Below are 21150 nucleotides of genomic sequence, written 5' to 3'. Positions count from 1 at the left end.
ATTAAAAAACAACCGCTGTCGTTTCCCTTCCCTGCTGATAACAGTTGAAAAATTGTTTTTTTATACTTAATTTTGACATCAAAAACAACCTTTATGACTTAGAAACTAGCTTGGAATCATGCTTTTGTTTATGTTTTGGAAATAAGAGAGTTGGATGAGTTTTATGCTTGGTTTTCCTTATTTTTGCAGGTTTTAAGATGAATTGAATGGAAGAAGTGAAGTAGCCAGAAGTTGGATTCAGAAAAGGAAGAAAAAGTGCATAAAAGAAGAGCCGCAAGTATCGCTCAGCGCCACTTTTACCGTTGAGCGGCACTCTCAAGTCCCGCAGTCACCACTGAGGGGCAAAACTGCAGCTGAGCGTCAAATAGAAGAATTGCACTTACCGTTGAGCGGTAATTACCGTTGAGCGCCATTTTAATGGGCCTTGGGCCACTTTTCTGTAATCTTTAGAAGGCTATATAAGGTTTCAGCCAAATTAGGTTTAGTATCTTTAGCCAGAGCAAAGCAAAATCACACTTTCTTCACCCCTTGGAGGAGGATTTTGGATGCTCAAGCTCCACTCTTCAAATTCTATGGTTCTATCTTTAATTCTTTCATTATTTTTCATCTAGTTTAACCATGATTGTGGTGAACTAAACCTTCATTGTTGTTGGGGAATCAATGTAATCCTTTGAAACTCTCATGTATTGAATTGGTTCTTTAATCCATATGCTTTCTTTCATTAATTGTTAGGGTTTTTCTTCTATACTCTATGCATGCTTTATTTAACTCATTCAATTGCATGATCATTGATTTTATTTGTATGGACACATATAGGTAAATCTAGACATGAAGAAATTCTCCCAATAGTAATATTGCCTAGACATAGGGATAGGATGATTGGTTTCCTTTAAGCTTCTGTGCGAATGTAATGCATGAATAATTGCTAGGGAGACAAGACATTGTAAACTAGTGATTAGGAGTAGGCTTTCTTCACTGATACATCGGGTTTAAGGTAAATTAGAAAGTGACATTAACATTAATGGAGAAAGATGAATTCTTGAATACATGAGAGTGGATAGGATTATCATCATTCCATATATTTCAATCACGTTTTGCTTCTTTTGTCCAATTGATCAATACATGCATTCATATTTACTTTTTAGTCTTTACATTTAAATCTATAAGAATTCGTTCACAAGTCTAATTTAATCAACAAATCACACAAAGGTTTAGGCCGTGAGTCCTTTGGGAAACGATACTTGGTCTTACCATTTATTATTACTTGATACGATTCGGTTACACTTGTCGAGGGTTAACAGCGTAGGGTGCGGCCCATTCCACTCTTTTTACTCCCTAGGGTTCACCCAAGCCCCCTTATTTAGATTTCATCCTTTCTAAACTCTCCAAACACTTTCCCTAAGCACTTTCTTCACTTCCCCCTTCATTTTCTCACAAAAAACCCTATTTCCCACTCACTTTGCATCATTCTTCCATCAAATTTTGGGGTTTTTGCTTGTTGTGCTGCTGGGGTTTTGATTTCTCCAATCTCTTTGAGCATTCTTCACTAATCTTTGCTTCCCTAACCAAGTAAGTTCATGCATTTTATGATTTTAAGCTTTTGAAAATTTGATTCTTGATGAATATTGATGCCTATGCATTATTTGCTGGATTTGTTGTTGTTTGAACCGATTAAATGTCAGTATTGATCGTTGAGACTGAGTAGGAAGTGATTGGATAGTGTTGAAGGCCAATAAGGGTCGTTTTTGGGTTTTACTGATTGACGCTGAGGGTCCTTCTCAGGGGCGCTCAGCGCGACTCTTCAGGTTTGATTTTTTTTTATGCTGGTTGGCTGATTGCGTGATCATGGCTGTTTGATTTAGTGTAGGTGATGCTGAGGGCCCACTGCTTTGCCCTCAGTGCTGTTAAGAAGCAATGTTTTGAGTTGTTTTTAATTTCAAGTATTGATGCTTGATGATATTTTTGTTTTGTGAATTTTGTGTGGTGCATGAATGACTTCTTCATTAGGGAAAAGGGTGAAAACCAGGGGGCACAAGAGGAAGGAGAAAGAACCCATATACTCCAACAAATTCCTCACTGCTGCACATGGAAAATATTTTCCAATAGTGGATGGGAGAAGACTGCTGATGGAGCGCAACGTGGAAATCATACCATCTTTGGCTCCACAATTTGGAAGAGAGCTGGATAGAAGGAATTGGAAGAATATGACCTCTTACCCTACTCCTGCCAACATTGTTGTGGTTAAAGAATTTTATACAAATGCAAGGGCAATGGGTGGAGAGAAAGAGACGTACATGAGCTACATAAGGGGTAAGAAAATATTCTTTGATGCTAACACAATGAACAACTTTCTAGGCATAGACTAGGATGGAGAGCGGTGCCAATTTGAACTTTCTATGGAGGAAGGAGTTGATTTTGATGAAGTGGAGCAGGTTTTATGTGTCCCTGGTGGACACTTCCAGAGGAACAGGCAGGGGGCACCTATTCACCTCAGACGTGGCAATCTGACAACCTTGGCCAAATACTGGATGGCTTTTACACATGTTAACATCCAGCCCTGCTCTCATGTTTTTGATGTTACTACCCACAGGGCCATTTTCCTCTTCTGTGTTCTAAGAGGATTTAACATCAACATTGGGCAAGTAATAACTGATGAAATCCATAACTGTGCTTACTCTACAAATAATAAGTCACCCCTTGGACATCCATCCTTAATCACTCATCTGTGCGAGATTGGAGGAGTTAATGTGTCCACACCACCATTGGAGAGGCTGATGACAATTTTATGACCACCGAAAAACGGCGCCACAAACTTGTTTAACCCTCGGCAAGTGTGACCGAATCGTATCAAGTAATAAACTCGGTAAGACCAAGTATCGTTCTCCCAAAGGACTCACGGCCTAGTTAGTTATATGATTTGTTGATTATTTAAGACTTGTGAACAATTGATTGTAGGTTTTAAATGCAAAAGACAATAATTAAACATGTATGCATGAATTTGATCAATGGAAAAGAGGAAATCAAACACTTTAATGAATTAGATGGATGAGTATGTTGTTGGGGTAATCAATTTTATCTTATCCACTCTCATATACTTTAGGAATTCATCATTCTTTTCATCAATGTTAATGCCACTCTCTAAATCACCTTGCAAGAAGGCCTATCCTTAATTACGAGTTCATACAATTCCTAGCATCCCTAATAATTAATTCTGAAGTGCAGAAGCTTAACGACAACCATCCCTCATATTCCTATGTCTAGGTAATATGCTATTGGGAGAAATTCCCCGGATCTAGATTTCCCCATACGTTCCCATATCGAAAAAATCAATAATCATGGCATTGAATTGGTTCAACAATGCAAGCTTTAAGCAAGGAGGAAAAACCCTAACTAATGATGAAAGAAAGCATGTATCTTAAAATAAGATGTTAAAACACAAATTCCATATATGAAAGTTTCACAAGACTACATTGATTCCCCAACAACAATACAAGGTTTAGTTCACCATATTCATGGTGAAACTAGATGAACAATAATGAAAGAATGAAAGATAGAACCCTAGAAAGATGAGAAGGTAGCCTAAGCATCCAAGATCTTCCTCCAAGGGGTGGAAAAGTGTGTGTTTACTTCGTCTCAACCAAAGATACAAACCCTAGGAAGTCCTAAAGCTTATATACTATTCGTAAAATTACAGAAAAGTGGGCCTAAGCCCAAAATACCACCGCTCCGCGGTAAACTGCCGCTCAGCGGTACTAGCGCAAAGTTAATTTTCCCCTCAGCTGAATTTTCACCCCTCAACGGAGCGGTAATTGCGGCTTCTCCTTTTGCACTTTTTGAATTCTTTTCTAATTCCATCTCTATCCTTCTTCACTTCTTTCACCAAATTCACCTTAAAACATGCATAAAACACTGAAATCAAGCATAAACCTGTCCAGCTCTCTTATTTCCAAAAATATGAACAAAAGAATGATTCCAATCTAGTTTCTAAGAGTTAAAGGTTGGTTTTAGTATCAATTTTAAGCATGAAAATAACAGTTTTTCAATTGTTATCAAAGGCCTAGGAAGGAAATTGATGCCTCATACTACACTTAGTGCACTAGATGAGGCAGGAAATCCAGTGCCACCGCCACAACCTCCTAGGGCTCATAGGCGAGCACCACAACCAGCCCATGAGCCAGCTCATGAGGCTGCCCCATTTCAGATGCGGGACATGTACATGTCCTTGATAGTGGAGAGGATGAATGCTTTGTATAGGGGTGAGTAGGAGTTGTTGAGGACACTAACATTCGCTTTTCTTGAGAGACAGTTCGTATCTCAGGAGGACTTTGCAGCCAGGGTGGCATGGCCTGTCGCCCCACAGACAGATGATGGAGCTGGAGCAGTTGAAGCTTTAGCTATGGAGGAGGAAGCTGAAGATGATGAGGACTCAGATGATTATGATTGAGGATTGTATATAGCATCTACTGATGGATGCTATTTTGTCTCTAGAATAGGATTCCTTTTATTGTTTTCAAACTATATTTTGCTTATGTTATGTGATGTACTTGGCTTAGAACTTTATTTGTGTGCAATAGTTTGATGATGATGATGTTTGTGATGATTGTTGCTTCATGAGGTGGATTATATTGATTGATGTTGAGATGATGCATGATGCTGATACGCAGGTGGTTGCTCACAGATCAGAATCGCATGAAGCATTTAATGCAACGCATAAATCAACAAGCATAATGCAGCAAATAAATTGATAAATCATAAATCACTTATCCTATGTGGGTGGCGGTTGGTGGACGTGTCCGTGCTCATCCTTCCAGCACCGTGTGTTTCTCTCCATGCCATGACAGCACTTCTTTCTTCTCTCCCCCCGCTACATTCCTTTAAGCCAAAATAAAAAATGCCTCATCCTAGGTGGCGGCTGGACCACTTCCTGATGAAGCACCCTCTTTCACATCCAGCCCACGGTTTTTTTTAAAAACCCTCATGTGCCAAGCTGGACGTTCCCAATTCATTCCCCATGGGCCGTGACCATGTGCTCCTTTTCAAAGTGAAGTAAGCAGCTGCAGCGTGTCCCCCATCTCCGTGTGCACCCCCGTTTTAAAAAATGCAATGTGTCTCCTTCACATGTGGATGGAACTTGGCCCACAATGCACAAGTTGGTCCAAAGAGTCCTAAACAACTAAATTACAATATAACTAAAATTATGTGGAGAGACTTGAATTATGTGGCACCCCTTTAATGTCCCAAAATATTATCCAACAATTTCCCTACAATTAATAATTCAAATAATTAGTTCTATTGAATTGTCCTGCTTGCCCAGACTATCCAAATTGACCTTGACCCATACTTGGGTGAGGTTTCCACCCTTGGTTGAAGTTACCTTGGCGGAATTGATTGCCCATATAGTTGACATCTTCTTGGGTCTCCACTGGAAAAGAACATTAACCATTGATATTATCACCACCACATAATTCACAAAGTTTCTGTTGAACCTATTAAACGTTCTGCAATTGGGAGAGTTTCTTCGTCAAATTCTCCAATTGTTGAGTTATAATCTTATTCTGTGTTAGCAAAGCATCATAAGACTATAATTGTAGGACTCCCTTCTACTGAGATGGATCTCCTCTTTCATTATGCATCTCATTGTCATTAGTAGCCATGTTGTCAATCAATTCATAGACTTCCTTTGGAGTCTTGCATTTGATATTACCTCTAGCTGAGGCATCTAGCATCAATTTGGTTTATGAACCAAAACCTTCAAGGAAAAGAATGACTGATGTGGCTTCATCAAGGCCATGCGTGGGCGTCTTTCTCAACAAGATTTTGTATTTATCCCATGCTTGACCTAAGGTCTCCTCCATGCCTTGCCTAAATGAAGAAATTTCCTGCTTACCTTTGTTGATTTTCGACTGTGGGAAGTATTTGTTCAAGAACTTTGCAACCACATCTTCCCATTCAGTAAAGTTATCTTCTAGGAAAGAATTCAACCATAACTTAGCATTGCCTCCCAATGAAAAAGGAAACAAACTAAGCTTTATAGCATCATCCAACACTCAATTGATCTTTACAGTGTTGCAAATCTCATTAAAAGTTGCCAAATGCTCATATGGATTTTCATGAGACAATCCATTAAATTGGTTGCACTTCACAAATTGTATCAACGCAAGCTTTACTTCCATGTTTGCAGCTGATGACAAATTTATGAACACCGAAAAACGGCGCCACAAACTTGTTTAACCCTCGGCAAGTGTAACCGAATCGTATCAAGTAATAAACTCGGTAAGACCAAGTATCGTTCTCCCAAAGGACTCACGACCTAGTTAGTTATATGATTTCTTGATTAGTTAAGACTTGTGAACAAATTGTTATAAGTTTCAAATGCAAAAGACAATAATTAAATATGTATGCATGAGTTTGATCAATGGAAAAGAGGAACACAAACACGGAAGGAATTATATGGATGAGTGTGTTGTTGGGGAAATCATTTTCATCTTATTCACTCTCATATATTTTAGGAATTCATCATTCTTTTCATCAATGTTAATGCCGCTCTCTAAATTACCTTAAACCCGATGTCTCGGCGAAGAAAGCCTATCCTTAATTACGAGTTCATACAATTCCTAGCATCCCTAATAATTAATTCTGAAGCACAAAAGCTTAAAGGCAACCAACCCTCATATCCCTATGTCTAGGTGATGTTACTTTTGGGAGAAATTCCCCGGATCTAGATTTTACCGTATGTGTCCATATCACTAAAATCAATAATCATGACATCGAATGAGTTAAACAATGCATGCTTTGAGCAAAGAGGAAAAACCCTAACTAATGATGAAAGAAAGCACGTATCAAAGATATGACGTTTAAACATAAAATTCCATATATGAGAGTTTCACAAGATTACATTGATTCCCCAACAACAAGAAGAGTTTAGTTCACCTATTCATGGTGAAACTAGATGAACAATAATGAAATAGTGAAAGATAGAATCCTAGAAAGATGAGTAGGTAACCTTAGCATCCAAGATCTTCCTCTAAGGGGTGGAAAGGTGTGTGTTTGCTTCATCTCCAGCCAAATATATAAACCCTAGGAAGTCCTAAAGCTTATATACCATTCGAAATATTATAGAAAAGTGGGCCTAAGCCCAAAATACCACCGCTCAACGGTAAACTGTCGCTCAGTGGTACCAGCGCGTAGTCAATTCTCCCCTCAGCTGCACTTTCACCCCTCAACGGAACCAACGGGTGTTCTTGAGTGCCGCTCAGCGGTAAACTGGCGTTGAGCGGTACTTGCGGCTTCTCTTCTTTTGCACTTTTTGAGTTCTTTTTTGATTCCATCTCTATCCTTCTTCACTTGTTTCATCAAATTCACCTTAAAACCTGCATAAAACACTGAAATCAAGCATAAACCTGTCCAACTCTCTTATTTCTAAAAAATGAACAAAAGCATGATTCTAAGCTAGTTTCTAAGTTTTAAAGGTTGCTTTTAGTATCAATTTTAAGCATCAAAATAACAATTTTTCAACTGTTATCACAACCCCAAACTTAGAACATTGCTTGTCCTCAAGCAAACAAGATGTAACTCAATCTTCTACAAATCAATACAATGGTTCACTCCATTCAAAAATCCTCTTTTCAAGATAAGTAATCACTTAATTACGCTCATGACAAAAACTTCAATCAAGACATGCACATGCTTTAGTGTTCACACAATCACCCAATATCCAACAAATGCTATTTTTCATGAATGATCAATCAACTAAGCATGCATGTTCATGTGCTCATGGAATCTTTCCTCAGTAGATAAAGTGTTTCACTCAAACACACAAGTGTATAAGAGGTAATCACTCATTCACTCTACTATCACAATGTCACAGGAATTGACTTTGCCTTTCATTTAACCATAATCAAATACATTCACAAGCATACATCATCACAAGGACTTTTCAATGGCTTATAATGTGGCTGGGCTAACAAGAAAATTGGTTTTTCTAGATCACAAAACCCTTGAGTTAAGAGAATCATATGAACACAATCATTCTACTTATTCCCAACTTTCCTTTGCATTGAGCTTTGCTTTTTCTTCTCTTTTCTTTCTCTTTATCTTTTTCTTTTCACATACTTAGTTCTTAGCTCTTAGCTCAATGCTTTTCAATTTCCCTTTCATAACTTCCCAACAACCCCAAACTTGAACATTTATCAATACCACCAGATATTTTCTACTTAACTCAAGGTAAAGCTTTTCACAAAGGGTTTTCAATTTATGTTCAAGGCTAATGGTTCAAATGATAGAAAAGGGTTACCAACAAATGACCTTGATCATATGATGCAAATAAGCAATTGATTCAATCATAGAAAACCTGGGCAAAATCATTCATGCTTTCAAAGTAATAGTATTCAATCACAGCAACTTTGGAGCTCAAGACCTCACATATAAGCTCATTCACATTCGACATACACATCCTGCTTAGCATCATAATCACAATCACAACATCATGCATTTGTTCACAAAGCTTGTGAACCACCTATATAAGCATATAATGTGCACAATCTCAACATCAATCAATATCAAAGTATCATCAAGCAATACTCATCATGCATAAGTCACAAGCAAACCATCATAACAGACCAAGTTCAAATTGAGTCCATCAAACCCTATTCTAAAAACAAAAGCAAATAAATTCAGGAATATAAAACAAAACAAAAGCATAAGTCCTGCTTTAGTGCTGATAGCATTCATCAGTAAATGCTATCTCAGCTCCTCATCAGTCTAAGCTATCATCTGTATCCTCCTCCTCTTCCTCATTTCAGCATCCTCAAATGCGTCATCCTCAGCATCATCTCCATAGCTGAAGCTTCAGCTGCTCCAGCTCTGCCTCCTTGGGCCTGCTCCTCTGGCCAAGCTACCACGTTATGGAACTCCTCCATAGTCCACCTGTGTGCTGGAGGTGTATCATACATTCCAACAATCATCTCAGCAGTGGCCACCTGCCCTCTGTGGATAAACTGCAACTGTGCACCTATAAGACATATACATGTCCCTCATTTGGAAAGGCTCTCCTTCATGTGTCTTTGCAGATGCCTGACTATGTGCCTGTCCTCTTTCTCTGTGAGTACGGCGTGGTGGAACTGGCTGTGTTGCCTCCTCACCTCCACAGTATTGTCTGTAATAGGCCTCATCAATCGCTTTCCTTGGCCTCTCAAATGGTGGAGCAAAAGTATCCACCCCAGCTATTTTGCATAGGTGTGTGATCAAAGAAGGATGTCCTAAGGGTGCTTTGCTGTTTGTTGTGTTAGCACACACCCTTATCTCATTAGCTATGACCTGTCCAATATTGACATTCAAATTCCTGATCCACAGTAAAGGAGGAGTGCCCTGCTAAGAGTGATGTCTAAAACATGAGAACATGGCTGAATGTTGGCATGAGAAAATGCCATCCAATACTTTGCAAGAGGATTCAAGTCAGTCCTCCTAATGTTTACCACAGTACCAGTATTATTTCTCTTCCATACATAGAGCAAACTAGCACTGCTCACCAGCCCATACAGTACACAAGAAGTTGTTGATAGAGTCAGGATCATACCTAATAGCGTGGCGTCTTACATAGCCTAGGTAATCCTCAGCCGGATAATCACCAATCTTCCTTGCATTGGTCTAGAATTCTTTCACCACAGCTATATTGGCTGGTGCAGGGTATGTGGCTAGCTTCCCCAAATTCCTTCCCAGCAGTTGCTCTCCAAACTAAGGAGCAAAGTTAGGTATCATTCCAACTTTCCTCTCCATAAGGAGCCTCCTATCTTGGACCACCTTAAAATGCTTCTCATGTTTGCGAGATAGGAACCTACTAGAGTGGGGTTGTTCTAGTTCCTTTTCTTTCCTTTTTGATGCCATGGTCTTCACTCTTTTGCTTGAAGAGGATGCCATTCTTACATCAAACACAGATTACAAAACCACAAGACATGTTGTTAATCATTAGTAAACCACAAACAATACCCTATTTCCAAGCTAAACCACCGCTGAGGGTCAAAATCACCCCTCAACGCCACTAGTGCATCAATCCAGTACACAATTCAGCAAAAATTCCAAGTCTGTCATAGTGCCGCTCAGCAGCAATTTACCCCTGAGCGGTGATTCTGCAGATTTTTAAAAAATCTCTTTTGACCTTTCCTAACTCCACCCACATACAATTTTCATGCTTCCAGATCAAAATCAATCAGTTCAATCGGTTCAAACATCAATTAATTCATCAAATCATGCATAGAAATCAAAACCCCTTAAAATTTCATGCTTCAATAATCAAATTATGCTCAAGAACCCTAGAATGAAAAATGCTTGACTTACTTGGGTGGAGATGCTAAATGAGTAGAGAATGCTTTCAACTTGTGAAGAACAATGATGCTCTCTCCCAACCCCAAACTTAGATGGAAAACTAGTGAGAAAGTGAGTGGAAAGGAGATTTTCTCAAGAGGAATGAAGGGAAAATTGTAGAGAACCTTTGGAAAAGTATGTAGGAGTGTGTGTGCAGAGAAGAATCTGAAAATAGAGGCCAAGGCGCGACTTAGGGTATAAAAATACCCTAATGGGCTCGGGTTCCACTAAGGGGCAACCTAAGCCCATCTGCGACACTACCGCTCAATGGCGCTTTCGTGAAGTGCTCTTTTTCTTCCTAGCTTATCCTAGGTGCCTCCTATTCATGCCCCTCACTTGCTCCCTGCAATTAAGTTCTCAGATCACTCATACATCCAAATCCCTATCATGCAACTAAAGCAGAATCAAAACAAACAATACAGATAAAATCAATCAATTGGGTTGCCTCCCAGGTAGCGCTTGTTTAACGTCACGAGCCTGACCCAAAATCCTCCAGCACCCTTCAGTAGATGCAAATGTTTCTTACCAACACCCATCAGTAGGTGTATACAAACATAGTATCCTTTAGTAGATACTCTTCTGCCTAACATCCATTAGTAGATGTAAACCCTGCAACAAACTTATATACAAAACAAAAATACCCAAAAGTTCAAAATTACATCACCAAACCAAAAATTAAAAGTTCTTAAATCACTGGGTTGTCTCCCAGCAAGCGCTCTTTTAACGTCACTAGCTTGAACCAATAAAACTCAAGTTCTTTCTTCTTTTTCTTCTTTCTACTGAACTTCTTCAGGAATTTGATAAAACCAGGAACCTGTTGCAATGTCTCAATCATAGGAACTTTAATCTCCAATTTCTTGAAGATTTCCATAAAGCGCTCAAATTCATTCTTTCTATGATACTTCTTTGGTTGAGGAAGAGGTTTTTCATATGATTCTTTCTTTTTTTCTCTCCTCCTCTTTTTCTTTTCTCTCACTTTCTTTTTCTTCACACAAATTTTCTCTTCTTCTTTCTCTTCTCTCTATTTTCTCTCTTCTTTTTCCAACTCAACTTTTTCAACATTTACACTCACTAGCACTTTACAGTCTTCCCTGGGGTTAACCTCAGTATTAGCCCCAAAATACTTGTCAGGCCTTTCTTCCAACTGCTTAGTAAGTTGACCCGGTTGAATCTCCAAGTTCTTAATAGCATCTTTAGTGCTCTTTTGAGTGGATTCAGTTGCTTGTATGAATTGCTGAAGAGTTTCTTCCATCCTTATTGATCTTTCATTAAGTGTAGACATTTGTTGCCATAAGGTCGGTTGCTGTTGTTGCTTGTTAAAGTGCCTTGCTTGTCCAGCTTGCCCAGTTTGTCCTTGACCAATGCTTGGGTGTGCTTTCCACCCTTGATTCAAGTTCCCCTGACGGTATGGAAATTGACTGGCCATGAAGTTAACATCCTCTAAAGCTTCCACTGGAAAGGCGCATTGATCATTGATATGGTCACCACCACATAGTTCACACATCTGTTGTTGAACCTGTGCAACAATCTTTAACTCTTTTGGAAGTTGTGCAAGTGCCTTTGTGAGATTCTCCAATTATTGAGTTATTATCTTGTTCTGAGCTAACAAGGCATCATTGGATTGTAATTGTAGAACTCCTTTTTTTTTAATAGGAGCTCCTCTTTCACCGTTCAGCTCATTATCATTAGTAGCCATGTTTTCAATTATTTCCGTGGCTTCCTCTGGAGTCTTCCATTTGATATTGCCTCCAGCTGAGGCGTCTAGCATCAACTTGGTTTGTGAACCAAGTCCTCCAAGGAAGAATAGGACTACTTCCACTTCGTCAAATCCATGCGTGAGAGTCTTTCTTAATAGGCTTTTGTATCTATCCCATGCATGACCTAGTAATTCCTCCATGCCTTGCTTAAAAGATGATATCTCTTGCTTTCCTTTATTTACCTTGGACTGTGGGAAGTATTTGTTCAAGAACTTTGTCACTACATCTTCCCACTTTGATTGTTTCATCAGGCACCCCATTTATCTTCACTGTATTGCAAATTTCATTAAATGTTGTGAGGTGCTCATATGGGCTTTCATGCGACAACACATTAAATTGGTTACTCTTAACCAATTGGATTAATGCTGGTTTCACCTCCATATTAGCTGCATTGACCCTCGGTCTTGTTATGCTATTGAAATGCTGAGGTCTAACCACATTAGTGTAATCTGCAAGAGTTCGTCTGACATTATTATTCTCCATCTCCTTAGTGATATGGTAAGAACCTTGTGGTGAAGGTTGTAAAAGAATTTCCGGAGGAGGGAAAAGTTCTCTTGATGTACGGATTCTTCTCTTCCGTCTACTCTCGTCTAAACCTTCAAGAAGAGGTTCCGAGGTTTTCTTGCTTCTAGTTTGAATTACCTCCTGCATACATAAGAAAAGAAGTCCCTAGAAAAATTTGTTAGCACAAAAAGATATAGAAGAAATAATATAAGTGATAAGAAGATAGAATAAAAACAAACAAATAAAAACAGAAAATAAAATAAAATAAAAACCGAAAAACAGAAAATAAAATAAAATAAAATAAAATAAAATAATAACCGAAAAAATAAAATAATAACCGAAAAAATAAAAAAAGAAAATAAAAACAGAAAAATAAAAACAGAAATTCAAATTTCAAAATTCAAAATTCAAGTCAAAGATAATCAATAATCACACAAATAAACTAGTTAAACCACAAGGCCCCGGCAACGGCGCCAAAAACTTGATGACAAATTTATGAACACCAAAAGTGGTGGCTGGGCGGAATTGGTGGCCGCTTCGGATGAGGGATCTATGAATACGGTCGGAAGGCTATGTCGGGGCCTGCTTCCCGCAGCGACAGCGATGCCTTTTAGGAACATTAACGGCTAGAGCAGCCTGGGAGCCAGCTGGAGGAACTGTCGGCATCCGGCTGGTAGAAGATGCACGTTTGATGATAGGAGGATGGAGAGCGATCGGGGCGACCCGTTCCCGGACGCTCGAAGAGCTAGCACCGGCTCCTTTCCTCGAAGCCATGAAGTTGGATTTGCGGGGAGGAGGAGCAGACATGATATCTGACAAAAACACGAAAATTCAGTTAAGTTAACACCGACCTATGGAAAAGGACAAACTGAACATAAAATACCATACCGAACGTCTTTCGTTCACAATCCTCATGACGAAGGCATTCGACTAAGTTGCGGGCAGAGAGGCGGCGGGGGAGAGCGTTGATGGTTCGAACGACTTCCAAATCGACCGGGTTCATCAGACCGACCGAGTAGGCTTTTATTTTCTTGGGGTTCCTTGTCCAATAAAAAGGGAACAAAGGATTTCCCGCCGCATCATGAAACTCGTGACGGCCGGCCTCGTAAATGATGACTTTAAAAAATTGATTCTTAAAATTCTTGTACAAATTAGAATAAGGACGGAAGAGGGTCCTATCTTTGATGGACGTCAAAGAAACCCAACCACCCTTCGGGAGCGGGCGGACGTCGAAGTAGTGAAAGAAAACCGGGATTGTTGGGGTTATTCCAATAGTCGAACACATCGCCAAAAACCCCTGGACGCCCGCCCAAGCATTCGGAGTTAGTTGAGCAGAGGCAACGTTCAACTCCCAGAGAACGACCATTTGAAACTTAGTAAAAGGCACCCGAGTACAGAGTTGATCGAAAACATTGGCATTCATAAAGAAGAAATCATCCGGACTCGACCCCTTCCCGTGATAAACCCGCTCGTTCCTTAGGCTGACTCCCGCCCATATCAGTCGGGAATCCTCCACGTCTCTGACAATGTAGAGCCGGCCGATTCTCCATGTTAATGCCTTTTTAGTACCATACTCCAATGCGAACAAACTGGCATCGTGTGGAGCCTAGTCGTATCCCGGAATAACGGTCCTATCACCGTCCAGTTCCAATGGCGCATGATCTATAGGAATACCACCCTTGAGAAGATGGATGGGTATCCTGAAGATAATCCTTTTATCTGTATAAATGGATGTACGTAGGACTAAGGTCATTTCTTGTTGGGTTCAGAAAACAAAAAAATATTTTTTTGTTTCTTAATAGCTTTTTTTATTTTATTTATTTTTTTAGGGAAATTTAAACATTTTGACAAACCACGTCAACTTTATACATTTAATTAAAGGTACTGCCTTTGGGCAGCCGCGATAGGGTGCTAATACCTTCCTTACGCGTAACCGATTCCCGAACCTGAAAATATTTTTTCGTAGACCATGTCTTATTTTATGGTTTTCCATAGTTTTTCCATAATAAATTATGGTGGCAACTCCACAAATCTATTTCTAAAACCCGTTTGTTTTCGGGTCGTCGTCCCGTTGCGATCCCGGTTGCGACAGCAGGTTTTAAAGTGAATTTGATGAAAGAAGTGAAGAAGGATAGAGATGGAATCATAAAAGAACTCAAAAAGTGCAAAAGAAGAGAAGTCGCAAGTATCGCTCAACGCCAGTTTACCGCTGAGCGGCACTAATGAACACCCGTTGGCTACATTGAGGGGTGAAAGTGCAGCTGAGGGGAAGAATTCAACACACGCACTTACCGCTGAGCGCCATTCTTTTGGGCTTAGGCCCACTTTTCTGTAATATTTCGAATAGTATATAAGCTTTATTTGTATCTTTGGCAGAGTACGAAGAAAACACACACCTTTCTACCCCTTGGAGGAAGATTTTGGATGCTAAGGCTACCTACTCAACTTTCTAGGGTTCTGTCTTTCACTATTTCATTGTATTTCATCTAGTTTCACCATGAATATGGTGAACTAAACTCTTCTTGTTGTTGGGGAATCAATGTAATCTTTTGAAGCTCTCATATATGGAATTTTGTGTTTAAACATCATATCTATGATACATGCTTTCTTTCATCATTAGTTAGGGTTTTTCCTCTTTGCTCAAAACATGCATTGTTTAACTCATTCGATGTCATGATTATTGATTTTGTCGATATGGAAACATATGGAGAAATCTAGAATTGGGGAAATTCTCCCAAAAGTAGTATTGCCTAGACATAGGCATATGAGGGTTGGTTGCCTTTTTTGCTTCTATGCTTCAGAATTAATTATTAGGGATGCTAGGAATTGTATGAACTCATAATTAAGGATAGACTTTCTTCACCGAGACATCGGGTTTAAGGTAATTTCGAGAGTGACATTAACATTGATGAAAAGAATGATGAATTCCTAAAATATATGAGAGTGGATAAGATGAAATTGATTACCCCAACAACACACTCATCCATATAATTCGTTCAGTGTTTGTGTTCTTCTTTCCCATTGATCATCACATGCATACATGTTTCCTTTTTGTCTTTTGCATTTGAAACCTATAATCATTTGTTCACCAGTCTTAAATAATCAAGAAATCATATAACTAACTAGGCCGTGAGTCCTTTGGGAGAACGATACTTGGTCTTACCGATTTTATTACTTGATACGATTCGGTCACACTTGCTGAGGGTTAAACAAGTTTTTGGCGCCGTTTTTCGGTGTTCATAAATTTGTCATCACTTTCGCACGATCCGGGCGATACTGGTTCTCCGGGAAGAACTCGCCGTTCACCGCCCGACCGAGTTGACAGTGGTTCCGTTTGGAACTCTCCGTTCATCAACTTGGACTTTCGCACGATCCAGTCGGCAGTGGTTCTTCGGGAAGAACTCGCCGTTCATCGCCCTGTCAAGTTGACAGTGGTTCCGTTTGGAACTCTCCGTTCATCAACTTGGATTTCTTTTTGGTTAAGCGCTTACAGGATTATGTCCTTATCGTAGAAATCTTTGCCAAAAGTGGGACGCCCTACAATTCTATTAATCATTCCAAAATAAAATATACAACCAGAAATGACTATTACTGAAATAAAATTTGAGGTGAGTGGCATTCTAAGTGTTTGGAATAGGGCGTCCGTCTGGATGTAATAGCCTGTAGGCTCCGTTTCCCAGGGCTTCTGCTATTCGAAAAGGTCCCTCCAATTTGGCCGCGAGTTTGCCGTGGGTGGCCACCCGTCGGGCTTCCCCAACCTTTCTCCATATTAGATCGCCCTCCTGGAAGTTCCTAGGCCGGACTTTAGAGTTGTACTTTCTTTCCACCATTCGCTTACACGGTTCAGCCCTTAATACCGCCTGGTCCCTTTGTTCTTCCATGGAGTCAAGTTCTACCCTTAACTCTTCATTGTTCAATTGAAGGTCCTCCATCCGGCATCATACGGAGGGTTCTCCCAACTCGACCGGTAACATGGCGTCAGTGCCATATGTCAAGTTGAAAGGCGTCTCGCCGGTTGTCCTGTGCGGGGTGCATCGGTAGGCCCATAATTCTTCTGGGAGCTCATCAGCCCATGCTCCCTTTCTTTCACCCAATCGCTTCTTCAGTTCGGCCACGATGGTCTTGTTCATGGCCTTTACATGACCATTCGTCTGAGGATGTTCCACCGAACTGGTGACGTGCTTAATACCCAGATCCTTATAAAACTCGGCCAATTTTTTATCAATGAACTATCGGCCGTTGTTTGTGACGATTGTCCGAGGAAGACCGAATCACCACACCAAGGGTTCAGCCTCCATCCATTTGGTGAAGTAGTCCATCACCACAAGGAGGAACTTCTTTTGCGCCCCGCCTGTTGGGAACAGGCCGACTATGCCCATTCCCCATTGCGCGAACGGCCAGGGTGACGTCATGGTGTGAAAGGTATGCGATGGTGCATGGGTGTTGTTGGCGTGGACCTAGCAGCTGAGGCACTTCTGAGAGAAGACCTTAGTGTCCTCCTCCATAGTTGGCCAGTAGTATCCAGCCCGCAGTACCCTAGCCTTCAGAGCTCGACAATCGGTATGGAATTTGCAGATTCCATTATGGAGCTCGTTCATGACATATTGCGCTTCTTCCTTCCCGAGGCACTTAAGGAGAGGGGTGGAGAACCCTCTCCGATACAAGTTGTCCCCTACCATAAGGTAGCAGACAATCTTCTTGGCGTCTGCCGGCTTAATCGATTGGCCTGCATCTTGCTGGGCCATTAACGCTCGGATCTCCATTCGCTAGTCCCCGACTTCACCATTTGACACCGCCAAGCATTCAACCGACGGCTACAGCAGTACTTGGCGTATGATCGTCGTCAACTGCCCTTTTTCTTTCCCCGCACTTAACTTTGATAACATGTCCGCCCGCGTGTTGTCCTCGTGAGGGATGTGCCGGATGTCAATCTTATCAAACACTTTTGTCAAGGCAGTTGCTCGGTGGAAATATTGGAGGAGATGCTCCTCCTTCACCTGGAACTCCCCGTTAATTTTCCCACACCAAGCTAGGAATTCGTCCGGCACACGACCTTCCGCGCCCCCATATTCCTTGCTAGCTCTAGGCCGGCCACCAGGGCCTCGTACTCCGCCTGGTTGTTCGAGACCTTGAACTTAAAGATTAACGAATGCTCCAGCAGGAATCCGTTCGGGCCCTCCAGAACTATACCGACCCTACTCACTGATCTCCTGGACGCACCGTCGACGTATAGGTTCCACTCATCATTGACTGCCAAGAGACGCATCCCGTACCTTCTAACCTGCCGGAACACCTCCTCCAAGTCTTTCACATGATGTCGTCTATCTGGTGAACGGACGACCATATTGTCGACATACACGTCCATACACCGACCGATCTGCTTAGCAAAGATCCTATCCCTCAAACGTTGATAGGTGGCCCCAACATTTTTCAAGCCGAAAGGCATAACCTCGAAACAAAAGTTTGCCTTCTCAGTGATAAATGTCGTCTTCTCCCGATCAGGTTCATACATGGGTATCTGGTTATACCCAGAGTAGACGTCCAGGAAGCTTAACATCCGGTGGCCAGAAGCATCGTCCACCAATGCATCTATGCTCGGTAAGGGATGAGAATCCTTGGGGCAGGCCTTGTTCAGGTTAGTGTAGTCAGTGCACATACACCATTTCCCGCTAGCTTTCTTCACCATGACCACATTGGCAAGCCAAGTGGTGTACATCACCTCCCTGAAAAATCCGGCCTCCTTCAACTTCCTCACCTCCTCTTCTACAGCTCTACTCTTCTCCCCCCATCCACCACTTCTTCTACAGTATTGGTCGGGCCTCTTTGAACAATGCCAATTTATGTGACATGATCGAGGGATGGATCCCCGACATATCTGTTGTCGTCCAGGCGAATAGGTCTCGATTCTTCCACAGAACGGACCGAATTTCATTCTCCAACTCACGCTCTAGCCCACGAGCCATAGTGGTGGTCTGGGAAGCGCTTTTTCCTATCAAGACCGGCTGCGTCTCCTCTAGGGGCTCCAACCGGTCTTTGGTGTTTGTTCGTGGGTCAAGGTCTGCCAAAGCCACTTCAGAGCCGCTCGGCCTCCTCTTGACCGTGCGGGTATGAAGCTTCAGGCCTGCTGCATAATATTTCCTAGCTGTCTTCTAATCTGCTCGGACAGTGTAGATTGTTCCTTTGCCAAATGGATATTTCATTATGAGGTGGGGGGTTGACACGATCGCCCCAAAAGCATTCAAGCACGGCCGACCCAGGAGTACGTTGTAGAAAGTGTTGCCTTCCACCAACAAGTATCTAACCCTCTTCTCTTCGCTATCCTAACCAGTCCCTAGCCGTGTTCACAAATCTACATACCCTCTAGTGTCCACCCTTTCACCCGTGAAACCCATAATCTTCTCGTTGTACGGGACAAAGAGGTCATCTGATATGTCCATCTGTTGGAAGGTTTTCCAGTAGAGAATGTTTACTAAGCTTCCTTGGTCCACCAGCACTTTGCTCACACTATAGTGGGCAATCTCTACTGTTATCACCATTGGATCATCTTGATCGGGGTCGGGCGCGTGAAAGTCTTTATCTGAAAATGTAATGGGCGACATCGTCCTTCGGGGTTTGTCAACCACGTGAACGGATTGTAAGGCTCGTACATGACGCTTCCGAGCGGATAAAGAAGATCCGCCTCCGGCGAAACCACCGGATATCGTGTTGATATGTCCCCGCAAGGGACGGTCGTGGCTCATACTACGGCTCCGGCTTCGCCACCTCTCAAATCGTGGGCGGTCCGTTCGGTCCCGCCGCGACCTTTCTTGTCTTTCTGGTCTTCTGGGACTGGTCCGCCGTGGACTTGGTCGATCTAAGGGTACATGGGGATGGTCGATCCGTACATACTTCTTCAGTTGCCCCGCACGGATTAATTCTTCTATTTTATCCTTCAAGGTCACGCACTCGTCCACCTTGGCGGTGTGCGTCGTTTCTTTGGCTCTAGAATCAGCTCCGCACTTAGGGCTTCCTGGAAAATTTTCGCCCGAGGGGCTTTCAAGGGGGTGTATTGTTGGAATCGCGATCCCCGGGGTGGTTCTCTCTACTTAAACCCTCCAGACTTCCCAGCCTGACCGACCGATTTGCCTCCGTCGGTTTTCTCTCCTTTGCTCTCATGATTCTCCTTCTTATACGATACCTTCATCTCCTCCACCCTGATCTCATTTGCCGCCCTCTCCCTTAGCTCCTTCATGGTCTTTGGAGCGCGTCGGCAAACGCTATCCTTGAATGGTCCGGGCTTGAGAGTAGGCAGGATGTACTGCAAGGCGAGTTCTGGGCTCAAACCCTTCACCCGATGAACGGTCTTGTGGTAGCGATCCATGAATGCTCTCAAAGTTTCTTCCTTTCCCTGTTTCAGGGTGACCAACTTGAAAATGGTCAAGTCCTGAGTGCTACTGTCAACGAACTGACGATTGAACATGCGCTACAGTCCAGCGAAATTCTCGATGGAGTTGGGAGGAAGTGAGTTAAACCACTCAAGCGCCTCCCCCTCAACTGATAAGGAAAACGCTCGGCACCAGATGGTGTCGTTGCCCGTTTGGGATGCCATTGTGTTCGAAAAGGTCTTGACGTTGGCCTCCGGGTTCGTCGTCCCGTCGTGTATCTTAAACTGAGGCGGGACGAACTGCTCTGATATTTAGACGTCCATGATATCCTAGACGAAGGGAAGTAATGTTGACGAGGTCTCGGTTCTCAACACTAACTGCTTGTCCTCTATGACACTCTCCGCGTATACTGATTTAACTTTTCTTCCCTCGACCTCCGGTTCTGTGGGTTTCCACGTTTTGTATGACCCACTGCTGTGTTCGGCTTGATCTTCCATTGCGGCCTTGCCACGTTCCTTAGTCTGCTATCCTCCCCCCTTCTCTCCTACCCCCTCTCGGCAATGCGCGCCGAACATTCGGCCCTGATGGCTATGAGTTCGGCCTCATGGCGTTGCTGCATCTCTGATAACAGTTGAAAAACTGTTATTTTCATGCTTAAAATTGATACTAAAAGCAACCTTTAACGCATAGAAACTAGCTTGGAATCATGCTTTGTTCATATTTTTGGAAATAAGAGAGCTGGACAGGTTTATGCTTGATTTCAGTGTTTTATGCAAGTTTTAAGGTGAATTTGGTGAAAGAAGTGAAGAAGGATAGAGATGGAATCAAAAAAGAACTCAAAAAGTGCAAAAGGAGAAGCCGCAAGTACCGCTCAGCGCCAGTTTACCGTTGAGCAGCACTCAGGAACACCCGTTGGCTTCGCTGAGGGGTGAAAATGCAGTTGAGGGGAAAATTGACTTTGCGCTAGTACCGCTGAGCGGTGGTCTTTTGGGCTTAGGCCCACTTTTCTGTAATATTGCGAATAATATATAAGCTTTAGGACTTCCTAGGGTTTGTATCTTTGGCTGAGACGAAGCAAACATACACCTTTCCACCCCTTGGAGGAATATCTTGGATGCTTAGGCTACCTTCTCATCTTTCTAGGGTTCTATCTTTCATTCTTTCAT

General features: G+C 42.0%; 1 protein-coding gene across 1 annotated transcript; it reads right to left on the bottom strand.

Annotated features, from left to right (window-relative positions):
- Nucleotides 1-18961: 18961 nt before the first annotated feature.
- LOC108330317 (uncharacterized) lies at nt 18962-20079 on the bottom strand. The gene is made up of 2 exons (XM_017564805.1): nt 19746-20079; nt 18962-19629 (listed from the first exon to the last, which is right to left on the bottom strand). Exons 1-2 carry the CDS (start codon nt 20077-20079, stop codon nt 18962-18964), a joined length of 1002 nt encoding a protein of 333 aa, XP_017420294.1.
- Nucleotides 20080-21150: the final 1071 nt, after the last annotated feature.

The sequence above is a fragment of the Vigna angularis genome, chromosome 4 (genome assembly GCF_016808095.1).
Source record: "Vigna angularis cultivar LongXiaoDou No.4 chromosome 4, ASM1680809v1, whole genome shotgun sequence".
Taxonomy (NCBI): Eukaryota; Viridiplantae; Streptophyta; class Magnoliopsida; order Fabales; family Fabaceae; genus Vigna; species Vigna angularis.
This window is presented reverse-complemented; position numbering and strand designations above follow the sequence as displayed.

Coding starts and splice junctions, on each gene's coding strand:
- LOC108330317 (XM_017564805.1), bottom strand. CDS start 20,079: ATGTTCAATCGTCAGTTCGTTGACAGTAGCACTCAGGACTTGACCATT. Junction 19,630..19,745: donor AGGAGAGAAAACCGACGGAG/GCAAATCGGTCG, acceptor AAAATTTTCCAG/GAAGCCCTAAGTGCGGAGCT.